Here is a 17,240-nt window from a genome sequence, read left to right as displayed (position 1 = left end):
CAACCACTCGGCATTCGTTGGACAATCGTGAATTTGTCTTGTTGAAGTAAAAGTTGCTAAAATATCTGTCAGTCCTTAGGACAAGCTTACGACAGGAAGATGGCATGCATAGGGCAATCGTAAATGTGTCTTGTGGCAGTAGAAGTTGCTGTACGTAGGGCCAAAGGGTTATTTTACATTCGTCGCACGACGGCTTTACGACAACAATATGGCATTCGTAGGGGAACCGTGGATATGTTTTGTGAATGTAAAAGTTGTTGTAGAGCCTTATACATTGGCCGAAAGGCCATACGACGAATGTGGTCGGGCCTTGAAATATGGGAGGTGCTAGCATTTTTTTCCCCAAATACGCATTCTAAAATATGGAGACGGTCTGTATATCAGTACGCACATTTCTGTGACCCCCTTGCTCATATCCCATGAAGTTTCTAGAAGTATGTACAGCATTTTTTAAATGTCGAAATTTTCACACTCTAAAAAGGTGGACCGTCTGCATATTTCTAGAGGTGTATCTTACTGTTTTTAATCTGAAAAACATAACCTCCCTCTACTTGAATGAAATTTAGACGACCAAATCTTTCCCGGATCTTCCTGTAAAGATTGAAAGCATCATATTGTCAATACAATGTCACTGAAAGTAATTTAGAAGTCACGTGTACTCGTAATAACCTTTGAATAATTTCTTAATTTTTCTAGATTGTTACTTTCAAAAATATATATATATATATATATATATATATACTCCTCTATCATCTAGTCAAAACCAAATAGCTGAGTGCAACATATTTGTACTGTACTTGTTCAATTCTTTGGCTAAGAACATTATACAGGTATCTAATTTTGTAGGGCAGTTGGAATATCAAGCACAATTCTTGGAATAGTCCGTTAAAGTGGCAATGTTCTATTTAACAGCCGGTTTTCTTTAAGTATTTTATGACCGTGCCTTACCAACGCTTGTTATTAGAGAAATTTATACTGATCAGATGGGTCCCTTGTGTTAAATAAACAACTCTATTTAGGGATTGAAATACTAAATTAATGCAGAATGGTCCATATTTCGGGTTGGTGTGACAAAAATAATCACACACAAAATTATGAGATAAAAATGTTTTTAACACTTTACGCAAAGTAATGTTAGCTGGAATTGTCTATTTTTCTCATATTATGGGGCCAAAATTGTTTACACATACTTAACATTTGTACTAAGCACAATGTTTTTCCTTTTTATTTCTGAATACTTTTTTTGGGGGGGGGAGTATAATATTAGGGTAGGGATTGCTATCTGACAAGATCAACGTTTCTATTGGTGAAAATCCCAATAGGATGCCATTAATGTGTTAAGGGTGGTCTTCTATTTATAGATCTTAAATTTCAAATTACTTTATTGATCTGAATTGACATAAATTATAGTTGAAAATTTATGTTTGGCATGGAAATATATTTTTGCAGATTCCATTTAGGATCTTGACCCTGCCATCTACATTAATGACATCTTTGATAATTATATTACAAATATGTATAATACTGATAAATGTATGTGTATTGGTATGTGCATGTGTATTAAGTGCATTGTGTTTAAAGAAGTTAATTCAGTCAAAGTCCTTACTTGAGATTTTGCAAACGTTAGTAACTTACCTGTCTTGTAATATCAAAATCAATTCAACATAAATGCAAAATAATCTATAGCTCGTTACGTTTATAATTCTATCTGAAACAGTTGCCATAAAGTTACACACTATTTATCATGCTACTTTTTATGAAATTCAAAAGAATTTAAAGATTTTTATGAAACATGTAAGAGTTTAGACATAGGGACAAAATCTTCAGCAGCAATTTCAGTGATTTTTTTAAAGATAGAGGATAGAGGGTATTCAGAAAAAAAAACATCCAAAACAAAATGCAAGTAAACAATAGAAAGGCGTGAAAAAAAACCTACAAACTACAATGAAGAGAATAAGGCCTCCTTACCAAGAAAAGCTGAGAAGAACCATTCTATTTCCTATAGTTACCAAATGGGAATCAGGACTTTAATTACAATAAAAATTAATCCTATGAAAACTAAGGATTCTTTGTCATTGTGGAGAATAGTCATAACACCTAAAAGTCCAGTGTCACTGACAATTATCAGTTTGGTAATAATTGGTTCATATTTGAACATATAAATATGCCAACAGATGAAGATGTTCCAAATTCTACTGATTTTGTGTTCTGGACGTTTCATTTAGTCAGGACAGAGTTCGAGGATACTGTGTTAAAATCGGTACTGTGTTGTAAAAAAAAAAAGACCTGGATCACAATGGACATCACGATGTACGGCAGGTGATTTTTGTGTGACTAAAAGTTCAAGAAGATTGTGAAAGGAGAATGTCAATGTTTGAAGAAAAAACTATGATTCTCTAAAAAAACAATACAAACTGTTACAACAAAACTCTATTAAGCCACAGTCTAAGAGAAATGGCTAATTCAACAATGACTAATGGCGTAAGGAAACATCAAGAAGATGGTGAAATGACAAAATCAACTTTTCAGTGAAGAATAAAAATGTCTCAGAAACAGTAAGAACATCAACATCAACAACAGAATGTCGAAAGTTACTGTCCATTAACTCATCCTTGACTGATGGCAAGGGTGACCAACTATCTGCGGAACGTCATAAGAATCTCTTAAAAGCAATAAGAACATCAACAACAACAACAGCAAAACTGTCTTATAACTACTGTCCAATGACTAATGCAACATTGACTTATGGCGAGGGTCCCAAAGTTGACTACATCATTAATAGTCCAGAAGAAAGGGTTGCCTGACACAGGACAATGTCGTTACGTCACCATGAAGCCAGGCGATGTGAGGATGAGGATGGGGGTTACCAGTCGATTAAAAGACAGTGGAAGTGCAAAAGTTCCACCACCTTCAACAACAGAGGCACCAACTCCCACAACAGTGCCCCCCTCCCACTACAGAAGGAAGTCTGCTAGAGAACATCAGAAGGACCTGAGAAAGGTTTTGAAAGGTGATGATTAAAAAATACTTTTTTTTTCACCACAAACTTTCTGTCACTTTTATTTTCAGTACAGCTTCTGGTTGTTTAGGAATTGTTGACTGCCTACCTACCTACCTAGTCCATTGACCTCCTGGTCTTGACATCTTACTACATGATTTTGACTTCTATATTGCCATTTTCAGGGTTCCCGGTAGCCTTGGGCTAAGAAGGATACCGTTGGAGGCACGATGAAGTGCTGAGAGTACTGGCGGATGTGTTAGACGTCGATAGAGGATGAGGAGAGAGTAGAGGGAGCAGCTATTGAAGTCACAATGCAGTGATTCCTTCACTATAATCGGTAAGTTGGCAATTGAAAATCCCTGCATTGTAACTTTTATAGGACAGTACATGTTATTATATAACAAATCACCTAGACACTAAAAAACACACAAAGATTACACAGCACTCTGATTGTGTATTTTCACACATTCTACTCCTTTTATTAGTCTTTTGGGGTAAAACTGTTGAAAATGTATCACTCTAACAGCATACCAATACTGTGTAATGATTTCCTGTTGTTATCTTATATGTTGACTACAGGAAAAGAAAGAGGTCGATTGAAGTCTCGGTTTGTGGTAAAGGCGTTACAAGGTTGCGAGAGTACTGACGAATGTGTTAGAGGGCGTTAGCGGATGAAGAGAGAGTAGAGGAAGAAGCATAATGCCGGGTTCCTTCACTATATTCGGTAAGTTGACAATTGGTACTCTATTGTAACTTTTATTATATGGAAGTACATAACAAATCGCCTTAACATTACAAAGACCACTGTTGATTGCACAGCACTATAATGGTATATTTTCTTACATAGTGTACTGCTTTTATCAGTCTTTAGAGGTACAACTGTTCAGAATGTAACATTGTTTAACATACAAATTTTGCGCAATAGTTTGCTGTTATCTATCTTATATGTTGACTACAGGAAAAGCAAGAGACCAATCCAAGTCTCTGGTTGTGAGGTGAAGGAACTGCAGCTGGTACAGGAAAAGAATAAAGTAAGTGAAAATTCATACATTCTTCTGCATTTCCTTACAAAAAATTAATGTGTCACATTTTGTTTTCGCATTCAAATTCAAACATTGGCTAAAAGTAGGCAGAAGTGTGGTCATCCCTCACTTTATTCTAGCTATGGAATTGACATATCAATTGGAACATATGATTGGAAGTATTGGAAAGTATTTACCCCCAATGCAAAGCTGCTGTGTTTCTGTACTAAAACTAGGAGTGAAAGTCAATAACTTTGAAAAGCTTTAGATAAAACAATGTTTTGTCTGAAATGACACATGTATCTGTTGTCTAGCTAATAAAGCGCAGAACCATCATGATTTTTGGTCAATTTCAAGGCAAAAAAGACTTAGAAAAATACTCGTTTTTCTTTTAGACAGCACATAACATATGTCAAATAACACAAATTCAGGTTGCAACGTGAGTAATAATTCATTAATTCATCAGTTCATTTATCGAATTATTCCTCCGTTCATTCAAAAAGTTATGGGTATGAAACAGAAAAAAATTCGACTCATCACCAAATATATATTGTTTCCCTGACTTATACTTCTCTATTTCATCCATATAGTTTGATCCTGTCCATTGGGGTGGATGTGGCACCCTTCAATTACATGTTGGATTAAAGGCAGACAAAGTATGGTGAGTCATTGCTTTCTCATTCTAAATCAAAGGTTTACTTACATCCTATAACCAATTGGCTATCATGTTATTTATGATATTTGTGATAAATAGTTCAAGCATGTAAAAAAAACTGTATATATATTGGCAGTTGATTCACATTGCATCTTGGTTTTACAATGAACAATTTTGTAGAATTGTAATATTACATTTTATGTAATTTCTGTTGGACAGGGAAGGCACACGACGTGTACTTCACACGCAGATGTGGCAACAAGGAACCAAGGCCAAGATTTGGCATAGCCACAGTTGATGTCATATCTGGAGAATGGGGACCTCTAAGTCTTTGGAATAAACAAAAGGCACCCCTTGCATTGCTTCCACAAATTAAGTCAAGATGTTGAACAGAATCCAAAGAGCACAACGATATGGCGTAATGTTCCACCTTGTACTTTGAGAGAAATGTTGTGAAAAAATATTCTGGACAAAGGCCTCGCTTTCGTGCAAGTTCGCGTGCATTCTCGCGAGACTGCGTTCTTATTGTAACACCTGTCAAAATGGCCGCCGTTAATGGAATGGTGTTATTCAAAATTTGTTTTGAAAAGCCTTTATGATCCATATTAGTTGGTGGTTGGTTACTTTAAACATAGAAATTTAGCACTTTCGGAAATGAGACAATGGAGAACTGCAAACGTCCGAGATTACTTGTACTCATACGTCATCTGTTGTCCGATAGATTTAGGCGACAGTTTTACTTTGAAATATCAATACGTGTTTGTTCTCCAAGAAATATTCACTTGTCTATGAGTATGACTTCTATTTTTAGCAAAGGGAAATTTTTAAAAAATATTATCATATTTCATGTGTGTCCTACTTGTGGCTTCTGTTTCATGATAGAACATGTACAGCTGAAATTTTATGAAGATATATGTATTTTCAAATAATAGATCAAATTGTAAAATATCGACGTAGTTCAATGTGTGAATATTGTAATTTTCTCTTTCTTACCAATCTGTACTATGTTGTGTTTAGTATTTTTTAGTAATAAACAGACTAACCTTAAGTCATCATAGAATGATCATACTTTCAATACAAGTATCAAGAATACATTGTGGTTGGTTTTCTTGTGTATCTTTACTAGTATATCTTTATGAGCAAATAACATACAAATATTTTCAGTTCTAATCTCTTTGCACGCGTGGCCATGCCTGGTGATGACAAGTACGGCAACAGCAAGTAAATTTTATGGATGACATCCTCTGCAAACGGCAAAAATAGTGCGATAGGGCGAAAAAAAAACAAGATGGGTGAAAACAAACAAGATGGCTACATTTTCGAAAATAGACACCATAAAGTTGTGATGAATGTTGTAAAAAGAATTAAAGGGACAAACATTGTATCAGAGCCAACAATGCATTCATTCCTGTATTCAAGACATGTGCTGGTGTGGTGAAAGTGACACTAGTGTGGTAGACTGGCATCACCAACAAAGTTGATAACCACACTCATAGCTTCCATATTGGTGTCAATTTTACAATTATCCAACAAGTTTCATTTCTAAAACTACAGTCCTGGGTACCTCGCGAGTGTCACTTATACAAGTACAATTATTAGGCTACAGCACAATACATTTGCTCATTTTGGTACCTTATCGTCATGTTGACCATCCCTTCAGAAGAAAGAAAATATTGTTTTTTTTCTGAAATCAGTCGAAAACTAATGCGCGCGCTGATGTCATCCATAAGATTTACTTGCTGTGGCCTATAATGTTTAAACAATTATGTGAAACAGGAAGTAAGTCTTTGAGTGTGACGTAGTGCAATAATTCTAAATCACAAAGATGTTGAAAGGTGATAACAGAATATGCATGATTCTTCTCCTCTTACTTTCGTTCCTTACTGATACCTCCTATGAAAAATAAAGACAAAAGCATGTTCAGGACACACTCTGGATTGTTAGCGGTCTCTATAACGTTACAGTTGTAGAGGAGTCGAAACACCATGAAACGCCACTATTCAGCATTACCAAATTTGAAAATAAGACATTGCATCTCGTGCACTCCTTATCAGAACTCAGCACAAACAAAAATTCATATTTTATTTCATTGAAATTGCAATAAGTCAGTTACATTGAGGTTACAAATATCTATATAATCTGCCCATCTCTCTCTCCCTCTATCCATCTATCTATCTATCTAGTATCTATGTTTACATTTAGAGATAAATTTTATCATAGAAAGATAGATATCTGTCTATCTATCTATCTGTCTATCTATTAATCTCTTTCATTTTCATTTCATTGCATACACAACACCTGGCTATATTCTACGACTCTTGCATCTTCATTGCTATTTCTTTGTACACCAGTAGAGGGCGCTCATGCGCGGTATGTCCATCGGAATGCCATTCACCTGCTTAATGGCTGGGTCGGTGGTGAGCAGTTCGAACATGCGCTCTGCACACTCCTTTCTAATATCGGGTTCCCGAGCAATGGGGCTGTATGTCATGAAGAGTTTCACCACAGACTCGGCGTCAGGCTGTGGAAAAAAATCATCCCTTTGATACGAGTGCATCCCTTAGATACGAGGAGAAAATATTCTTTGGTAATACTGCAATGCTATAACCATAGCATAACAACGCAATTGCAACGGGAGGTTTAGCAATATCCTAATCATATCATTTGTGCCTGAAATAAGTTTACAGAACCAGAGAGAGAGAAAGAGAGAGAGAGAGATGTAGAGGGGAAGTGATAGACTTTGTAATAAAAGGAAAGAAGATATATCTAGGAGACCCAAACGTACATAGTTTCTATCTCAAAAGCTTCTATTTCGCAGCCACCATCAAACTATGACGATACTAAGTCTAAACACCAGGACTAAATACACCAAACCCCGAAGCTCTGCTGAAGTATCAATGTTGCACTCCAGTGCCTGGTAATCCAAAATTTACCTTGACAATTCTTATTCTCAAAAATGCCAAAATGTATACAAATACATAGTACATACCAAATATCAAAGCAATCTATTCATGGGTTCCTACGTTCCTAGGTTCTAAATACCCAACGATCATCATGACAGACAAACCGACAGGCATGCCCAAAACAATAACTCTATTTTCTATGGAGGTAGCAACAACGTTGATAAAAATAGGTGGGTTCAGCATAAACATTGCCAAGGGGTGGGATGGCATCTGTATTGCTTTGTTGCAATTTTTGTTTAAAAGATTAAAATAGGACACCGGACAGTGAAAGCCATCCATGTCCTTATTTAGATATGGCAATTATTGTAGGATGGGTTTACTAGTAAACTAACACTGAAAGGGTGGACCGAACTTCAACGTGTCTATGTATATATAGAGAGAAAAAGAAAATCCTTTAGTGGGACATTCCGTCAACATAGCATCCCAACAATTATAGGTGGCCTTTGACCACTCAGTCTACAATGACAACATTTACATTTTAAACAAAAACTTCTTCTAGAGCGTTCAGGCACCCAAAACATGCCAAAAAGTTTGGTTTTCGGAAATGATAACTAGAAAAAAACTTATCACCTTTAAAATCCAGCTCCAATTTTTCCCAGCATGTTTAAAGAAAAAATTTCAACTTCAATTTAAAAAGGCTATAGACTAATAATTGGGCCATCTGCATCTGCGTTAAGTAACCGACCTTGCCTTTATATTCTATACATTATATCAATAATATCATATTTTAGTTTCACTCTTTTAAAAAGGTGGTTCAAAATTGACCCTCGATCTGTGGCTGCGCTGAATTAGTGACCTTTTCTTTGAAGAAACTCACTAGAGTCTGTTGGTTCTCCCAGGGGAAGATGTGCTCTTGCAGTGGGGTGAAGAGCGGCGCAGCATCGAAGCAGTCCTTCCAGCTGGTGTCCAGGAGTGGGTTCACAAAGTGGTCCGGACACTCGGGATACTTGTACTTCCTTATCAGATCTAAAACGCCGTGCACGAGCGGTGAATCCTCGTCATCCGCCGTAAAATTTATACCTTTAACAAAAGTATTCAATATAAAAATTTAATACCTCATGAAATGTGTAGACTACTAGTATTTATGAATTTCTTTATACCACATAATCTCCAAGCAGTTTCCCGGTGGCATATAAGAAAGTACAAAAGCCGACTAAGGTGTAAAGTCGGCAAGAGGAGCTTTGCCGCCACCGGTGCCCATTTGACTCCCTTGGCCGGCTAAACTCCTTAGCCAGCTTTGATACTTTCTTATCGCACCGTAGGATCTGCTTGGAGACTAATTTATCGCAGCCCTAAACCCTTCTGTCATTCCGTTATTGCAGTACATGAACAAAACCCCCAGGAGACCCACAGTCGCCATGTTTCTTTTAAACTAGTAACTACCTACTTACCGACATTCCTACGAACACGTGACGTCAGCAATATTTCTGAAGCCATGAGTACCAAGAAGTTGATACCGCCCCCATCCCTGTTTACTCGATATGTTTATGTCACATTTTCAAACCAGAACCCAGCCGGGCAGTTTTAAGAGACGAAAAAGTAGAATGTACACCCAGAAATAGACACAAATCATGCCCACGACTTCTTCTTTACGTTCTGTGTATTTTGGTGTCTTTTATATCATTCTTTAAAAAATGTGAAAAGCATTGTTACCCTGGCTTCTAGCCCTCAGCTGCAAGGGAATAAATTCACACAAAAAAGACTCACAGAACAGCGTGTTATCACATGAGTCTCTCTATCCAGACTTCCCTCCATCCCAGGTCCCAGTCCTCATGCGTGGACTGTTCCATCAGTGAAACTATTCTAAGTAATCTAACAAGCCTTACCGAACTTGCCGCCCGGAATGAGGACCCGGTGAATCTCGCGAAGAGCGGCCTCGTTCGCGTAGAAATGGAAACTCTGCGAGGAGATAACAGCCTGTAGAAGGAGAGGAACAGGACTCGTAGTAATTAGAAAGCCGATATTTCTAGACTTAGACCTACTAGGGACCTGAAGAAAGCTTCATATATGAACATACAGTCACAACTAGCAAACCTGACATTACACTACATATTTCGGTTCAAAAAGGTAGCGTATGTGTTGGTGATTTTGTTGTGCAGCTTTGAGCATCCTAGAGACTTTTAACCAAACTGCAGGAGCCAACATCGTTTAAAATTATCAAAGATCATTTCTAATTCTATGTCACACTAAACGGTTAACATTATTTGGCGAAAGTATGAATTCATGGAACTCTTGTTACCGATGAATCATTGACAAAATCTCTAGTATAATGTAAAACATTTATCCGCGGAATGAACTGTACACGTTGTATTTCAAAACAGGGTCTTTTAGTATTGCAAATTGCAATTCGAAACCACCATTCGTCAACCCTTCATGCCCTGTTAAAAAGCAACGGATATAGGTCCGCACGGATAAAAGTAAACTAGCGATATTTGAGGCAGGCAATACCTTGACGGAGTTGTCGGGAAGCGGTATGGACTCACAGAAACCGACAAGAACGTCCACCCCGGGAACTTTGTCCTTCAGCTGTTGGATCATTCCAGCTACAGGATCCAGCGCTACGATTCGTGCGTTCTAAAATCAATCAATCAATATATAAGTCAATCAATCAATCAATCAAAAACATCAGCATTCGACAGACAATATTTTCTGAATTGTCAATTGCAATTAATTTACAAATCTTAAATATTTCTAAAAGTATGAAAAGATGTATTCAAAAATACAAAAATTTACATCAATTTATGCAATTCACAATATTAACACCAACAATTTCAAAATTACAGCAAAACAGTCTGTTACAGAGCTAGAGGTGTACATTTATGCTTCAATTAATCAATCAATCAATCAATCAATCAAAAATTTTATCAGAATTTGACAGACAATATCATCTGAATGATGGCTAATTTACACTGCTTAAAACTTTCTAAAGATTCAATTCAAAAATACAGAAATTTATATTCATTTATATTCACAATAAACGAACGATTTCAAAATTGCAGCAAAACAGTTACAAAAGTATAATATTGTGCAAATTTATATTTTGCTCTCAGTCTGAGTTCAAACGGCTTATTACCTTTGCCAGGAAGGTTATGTTTCGGGTAGCGTTTGTATGTTTGTACGTATGTATATAAATATGTATGTATGTTCTATTGTAATGAAATAAGACGTTACCTCTCCCAGTAGGTCCTTGATAACACGTGTGCATTTCCCGGTACCAGCGCCCACTTCCAACAAGTCATATGTGCGCGGAGCCACGTTATCCAGACTCGGAGTGACGTCATCGGTGGGCGGAGTCCCGTTCCTTTGATTGACGTCGTCTAAAAGGCCCAGGTGTTCCAGCAGAACCCTCACCCCCGCCTTGTCATGGGACGGCCGAAACTTCTCGTAGTCGTCGTTCTGATTATACATGGAAGCTCAAGGTTAACATATACGTACGGATTTTCCGGTAGGGAACCCTCCCACACAGGGTTGACTATATCGCGACAATGCCTTACGATATCACCACTGCCATTTCAGCCACAGAAAACGGGTATTTGGGGCGTGGCTTCTAACCAACTGTCAGCCAATCAGAGAAATGCCTTTTTGTTGACCATATAAGGCGACTCATCAATATTCAAGAGCAAGATAAAAGTACCGGCATAACGTTTCACAGTTCTTTCAGCATCAGGATCCATACGTCTAGTACTACTACTACTTCTACTACTTCTAACACTACTCAGTCCCTGCATGTCAATCAAAAAAGCTGGTAGAAATTCTAACCGTGGTTTCCCACATTGTTCTTGCGGCATCACTATACTGTGTCTTGGTAGCACTCATGGTGTCCGATGTCAACCTTGAAAGAACTAAGGTTGATAGGACAAAGACAATGACAGACAAAAAACACAGGCCACATACATAAACAGCATCTTATTTTCTGGCATTTAAGCTAGTTATTCTTATCTGGTCATATTGTCCGCCATCTTGGATTTAGGCCGATGATGTCCTTCAATTAGCATAAAATATGCATACCTAATTAGGACTGAATTGTAGATAGCATAAGATTCTATTTATGTAAGGAAATAACAGTTATATACCAAATGAACGCGAAGAATACATTGTAAGCGATGTTTGCCAAAAATGCCTGTCAACAAACGGTTACCATGGCATCACGAAACAATGCAAAATTGTCTAAACTTCGTAAAACTTCAATACTTTAGGAAAAACTCATCAACTTGGTGGCTCTAGCGCTAGCCGTTTTAGTGTTATGCGACATGAAAGTTGGTGCAGGTCTCAAAAGACCCTCCCCCAGTCTTAATAGGGTTAAACTGAAAGTAGTAAATTTGGTATAACATGCCTATCAAAATCTTGTTGCCATGGCAACAAGAAAAATCACAATCATAATTTTTCATTAGAATCGCTGCCAACAATATTTTTAGAAAAGGCACCAAATTCCGTAGTCCTAGCACACGTCGTTCGGCAGTTATACGACGTCAAATTAGCCCCCCCCCCCGTCTCTCTCACTATATATAAGCCTTTCCCTTCTTACTGCGCCTGTTTTCATGTGTCTTTAGAACACAATAGCGTTCTTAGCACATGTAAAAAAAATAGTCACTGTTCGTCGTACAACAGGTTTACATGCGTCTTTAAGGCGTGGTCACATAGGTGATCGCTAACTTTGGGCATTTTGGAGGACAAAGATGTACGTCTCCTGCGTCCTACTACGTCGGTGGTTGGTTCTGTCACCACCTGTTTGAACATCCTATGGTATCAAACTCTTACGACGATCGCACGACATATGTGACCGCGCCCTTATACCCCTGTCACATTTGGCGAAATTCGATCGGACGACGATTCTACGGCAATCGCCGGAGCCTCGCTTATAGTTATAACTTTATTGCACAGTTACAAGGTACAAAGTATGGCTTTAATATATGTGACAGGGACGTTTTTTTGGTTAAAGATACGTGCAACCCTCTGTTGATCTTAAATATGGCCAATCTTCCATCGATACGCCCGAAGATCGTGGATAATGTGACAGGGGTATTACGACATCAAATTGGTGGAATTCTAACTGTGACTGTCGTATAGGTGCCATTGCGTGTACAAGCTAGGCAGACGAGATATATCAAGTACGCCGTACATATATACCTCGTCCGCCTTGTACACAATGTCGACGGTCGACTCTGCCATACATATATATATAGCCTCCTTGAAAATCGTACGACAACAGTACGAATACGAACGCACTTTGACATACAAGTTACGCAAGTCAGTAGTCTAAACACAGATATTTATGACAAAAAGGTCCATGATTTGACAGTAAAAATGTCGAAAAATATGGACAACGATCGTACCTTTCCGCCAAAATGGACGACAATACCGTTGACGCTTGAGTTGACCAGAGATACTGTAAAAACGAAAATTTTCGCCGTGACTTTATATTCGCGGTTTTGATGATGAGCTCTAGACCTCTTTAAAACCACCTCAATTTTTGTTGTTCTTCTTCAGCCCACCTAACCCGGTGAATTTAATAACGTTAATCACTGATGATACACCATCTTTTTACTACCGCGAAATTAAATCCTCGCAAACATAGTCCTTTTTACAGTACCTAGTAGAACTGCCACGTCCTCTTGGTTGAACTTATACTAATTACTGGCCTAGCTGGTATTCAGTCTACCGTGGCCTGGCCGGGTTCACTTCAGGGCAGACGAAGCTTTCCACCGCCGAGTCCAACCTTCCACACCGGTAGGAGATTTTACGCGGCGGGACTTCGCGGTAACTTATTAAATAACGATCTCTGGAATTGTCAATGGTGTACAGTCGTACGTTCTTGCCCATATGGGCTTAAATCAGAAGTTACATTAAACGTTTCTTTAAAACATTTTTACATTGCCAGTGGGAGTGACAAAACAACTAAAGCTACGCTACACTATAAGTGCTTAAATCGTTTACAAAATGGCCAAATATATAATGCTTTGCTAATTATGATTTTTATCATTTACACGTCTCTTTCATTTTGGAATCTATATGAATTCATTAAGTTTTCATAGCGCAATATTGTCAGATGATGTCATTATATATACTAATAGTTTGTCTTTTACTGTAAAGCTCGTGTATCTAAATCAATGGCATTCATAAAAGAATCACGTATATCACTGTATAAATCGCACTGTAATACAAAATGAACTTCATTTTCAATATCTTTTTTAGTTACAAAGCGTAGAAAGTCTGTCGCTCGGAGAAGATACTAAACCCAACCCCGTAAAAACAACCCCGGTATGTGCAAATGAACTAGACGGGCGGCTACTCCCCAAACACCGTGGAGATATTGACGTGCTCCCGATGGTATGTTTACCACGCTAACTTACTGTCTAGTTGCTTGAGGACAAACAACCATCTCAACTGCAAAGTTAAGGCGAAGTTTCCACATGGGAAGTCACATCTAAAACGGGTTTATATGGGGTGAGTAAAACGGCCGATGGTCATGTGATCGTCTTAAAGTTTTTAAACTATTGGCATCCTTGAGGAGAATATTTTAAGTGTTGTTTAGAATTCGACAGTCATGTTACGAAGAAAAGTCTGTTATAGATCCTTGTCTCCTTTGGGAAAAATGGGGGTATCGTTATGTGTGTGCACATGTACATGTGTGTACATATGCGTGTGTGTGTATGTATGTGCGTGTGTGTGTATGTTTGTTTGTGTGTGTGTACATGTGTGCACATGTGTGTACATATGCGTGCGTGCCTGTGTGTGTGTGTGTGTGCTTGTGTTTGTGTGTGTGTGTGTGTGTGTGTTTGTGTGTGTGTGTACATGTATGTACATATCCGTGCGTGGCTCTGTGTGTGTGTGCGTGTGTGTGTGTGTGTGTGTGTGTGTGTGTGTGTGTGTGTGCGCGCGCGCGCGCGCTTGTGTTTCTTTTCATCAGGAGATGTGTTAAGTATAACCTTATGATATTATCAGACAGATTTGTCAAACGACCTATAAATGTGTCACGGAGGTTTGTGATCTTTGAACTCTTATCATAGGTGGCATGGCACTATGCACGGACAGCGACAAAGGGGGCAGACAATTCTCAGTTTGCCCAGAGCGATACCAAGTGGACCGACAAGTCTTTCTTCATTTGGCAGCAATTTAAATAATTCGATCGTCCTTGCCATTGGACCAGAATGATGTGCAGTCTTGATAACATTACAAACGTTGTATGTAGGCCGATTTCACCTTTCCATGAGTGAACAAACAAATAAGTTGCTTGTGACCTCCGTTGTACACTTCGAACGAGGCAGGCTTTTTTACGGGGACAAACTCCTTTCCACAGCAAACTCCCTTCCTCGGCAAACTCCCTTCCCCGGCATAACAGAACCTAACCAACGTTGAAAATCGCGAACCAGCGCTCCTTCCCTGAAACTTTGAAACGCCAAGCCCCTGTTCGAAGTCTGCAACGGAGAACAAAAACAAGCATTGAAACTAACACATTACTTCTTTTACAGAATGAATGGCGTCTGTCATCGTCTAGTTTGCGCCGGTTGGCGACAAATTGAAGCCCATTTGAGCTTGCGACCAGCTAGTTAGCGAATATTTTACGCGCGATTGGGTAGTCACTGCATTGTGACTTAATCTAGTCAATTAATGGCCTTACGTGACCTCGAAGTTTGCGCATGCCCTTACTGTTATGCCTGATATTTCGGAACAGTTGTCCACTAATCTGTCTAATTTGCATGTAAGTCGACCTAAAAGAAGGTAAGTTGTTAGACCAGCTTCACTCGAGGCCAAGCCAAGGAAGGTGTGTTCTCTCTAGCTTTCGCAGAAAAAGGTATGCAGGATTCCTTTTCCTCCCCCACAAAAACTTAACGCTAGTTCACCTATATTCGCGAGTGACCTATATCCGTTGTTCATTCTTAACATAGGATATTTAGGGACATCAACTCGACACACTGTGGTTTAAAATTGTAATATTTTGAAATCATGCAGTTCGAAACCGCCGTCCGACATGATAGCCCTAGCTGTCTTTACAAACAACGGATATAGGTTACCCTGCGCATAAAGGTGAACTAGCGCTATAAAGCGTGTGCCTAATATGTTGTCGTGAACATGCATAACCCACAAAGTTACTGATAAATTGAAAGCTGGTAGATCTTTGGTGTGTAAGTTTGCTAGAAATTAATGGTGAGTGCTGTCTAACGTATTCAATGCGACTGTTGTTGTGTTAAAAGACCTTGTTTAGCGTGTATTCGATTGACACAGCTGATTCACATCGATTTCAGTCCACACTTTTTTCTATGTTTACCTCGACCCGTATGAAACGTAACCATATAACTACTTTAAACGTGTAATTTTGGGGGAAGAGGGGGCAGGACTTTTTTTTTAGCTTCCGTTGCATACTGTAAATGCATTCAATTTGCGATGATTTAATTTCGCTGTAGCGGGAAAAGGGACTTTTCGCGGTAAGTTCGCGGCAGCACCATGCACTGTAATCTCTTACTGCCATGGAAAATTCTTCGCGGTGGTTTTGAATTTGCGGTGAAGCGGCCACTGCGAAAACCGCGAACATTTAACCACCGTGAATGTTTCTGCATTTACAGTAAGTACTTTTTGTAGCGCCAGTGTTTTGGGGGGTGGGGCGTGGTTCGCGATTTCAACCTGGGTTAATGAATTGTGTACATGCGGGCCCCTCTTGCATTTGTGTGTATACAAGTATTAAAGTCCCTATTGAAATTCCAGGCTTAGGTTCACTTTGCGGAATGAAATTATTTTTCCCACCTTTTAGCAGTATAATTATCTGACTTAAAACAATTCTTCTCCATTCGCAAACTTGTCCTAAGAAAAAAATACTGTCAAGGTCGTTTCGCCGCTACCAAGAAGTCTGCTTTCAGTAGGAAACATGAAAGAAAAGGGTGTGAAGAAAGTCACTATTTGGGTGGGTTTACACGAGTGTGTTTATTCAATTACGTATGATTTCCTTCTACATGTGTCGTACAAATAATCAATTCGGCACATATAATGTGCATGAGGTGTGCAACACTATTTTTATTGCTGTGAATATATTACCGGTTTTTAGTACTAAAAATGCCTTTTAGAAAAAAAAAGATGAATTTCTGAAGGCGCCATTCTTGTGAGTTCGTATTGTGTCTCCACCACTCTGTGGAAAAGTACAGATTGCCCCAGACAATAACAATTGCTAGACAATTGCGGCCTCTGGCCACATGTTTCGTAACGTGTCTCCACTAAGCGTTGGAAAAGTACAGATTGCCCCAGACAAGAACAATTGCTAGACAATTGCGGCCTCTGGCCACATGTTTCGTAACGTGTCTCCACTAAGCGTTGGAAAAGTACAGATTGCCCCAGGCAAAATTGCGGCCTCTGACCGCATTTTCGTAACGTCTCTCCACTACACGGTGGAAAAGTACAAAATGCCCCAGGCGAGTACTCTCCAAGCGGAAGTTAAGCTAGGGCTACTTTACTTATGTTTTAATGCAGTTTGATGAAGTTATTCTTATCCATGCTATCGTTAACGGTTTAGGAGGAGAGAAGAACGTTAATTTGTCAAATCAGGCCAGGTTTCCACTTGTTTTTGTGTCATAACTGACCCCTGGCCCCACATAAACCGTTTGCATGGCGAT

The 17,240-nt window shown here is 38.7% G+C and overlaps 2 protein-coding genes across 2 annotated transcripts in view; both read right to left on the bottom strand.

Moving 5' to 3' along the window:
* The window catches only part of LOC118414804, a 1,072,569-nt gene that overhangs the window by 961,936 nt on the left and 93,393 nt on the right, over nt 1-17,240 (bottom strand). The window lies entirely within an intron of this gene.
* Nucleotides 6,986-11,479, bottom strand: LOC118413751 (uncharacterized methyltransferase Mb3374-like). The gene is made up of 6 exons (XM_035817282.1): nt 11,401-11,479; nt 10,813-11,037; nt 10,090-10,215; nt 9,468-9,558; nt 8,459-8,661; nt 6,986-7,199 (listed from the first exon to the last, which is right to left on the bottom strand). Exons 1-6 carry the CDS (start codon nt 11,455-11,457, stop codon nt 7,011-7,013), a joined length of 891 nt encoding a protein of 296 aa, XP_035673175.1. The 5' UTR covers nt 11,458-11,479; the 3' UTR covers nt 6,986-7,010.

The sequence above is a fragment of the Branchiostoma floridae genome, chromosome 4 (assembly GCF_000003815.2).
Source record: "Branchiostoma floridae strain S238N-H82 chromosome 4, Bfl_VNyyK, whole genome shotgun sequence".
In the NCBI taxonomy this organism is placed as follows: domain Eukaryota; kingdom Metazoa; phylum Chordata; class Leptocardii; order Amphioxiformes; family Branchiostomatidae; genus Branchiostoma; species Branchiostoma floridae.
The sequence above is the reverse complement of the archived record's forward strand: the minus strand, read 5'-3'. Positions and strand labels throughout refer to the sequence as shown.

What these genes read in the sequence shown, in the direction of transcription:
- LOC118413751 (XM_035817282.1), bottom strand. Translation starts at nt 11,457, where the DNA reads ATGAGTGCTACCAAGACACAGTATAGTGATGCCGCAAGAACAATGTGG. An exon ending in CATTCCGGGCGGCAAGTTCG is followed by an intron (nt 8,662 to 9,467) that starts GTAAGGCTTGTT and finishes CTTTTGTTAAAG; the next exon opens with GTATAAATTTTACGGCGGAT. An exon ending in GGGAGAACCAACAGACTCTA is followed by an intron (nt 7,200 to 8,458) that starts GTGAGTTTCTTC and finishes TTTTTTCCACAG; the next exon opens with CCTGACGCCGAGTCTGTGGT.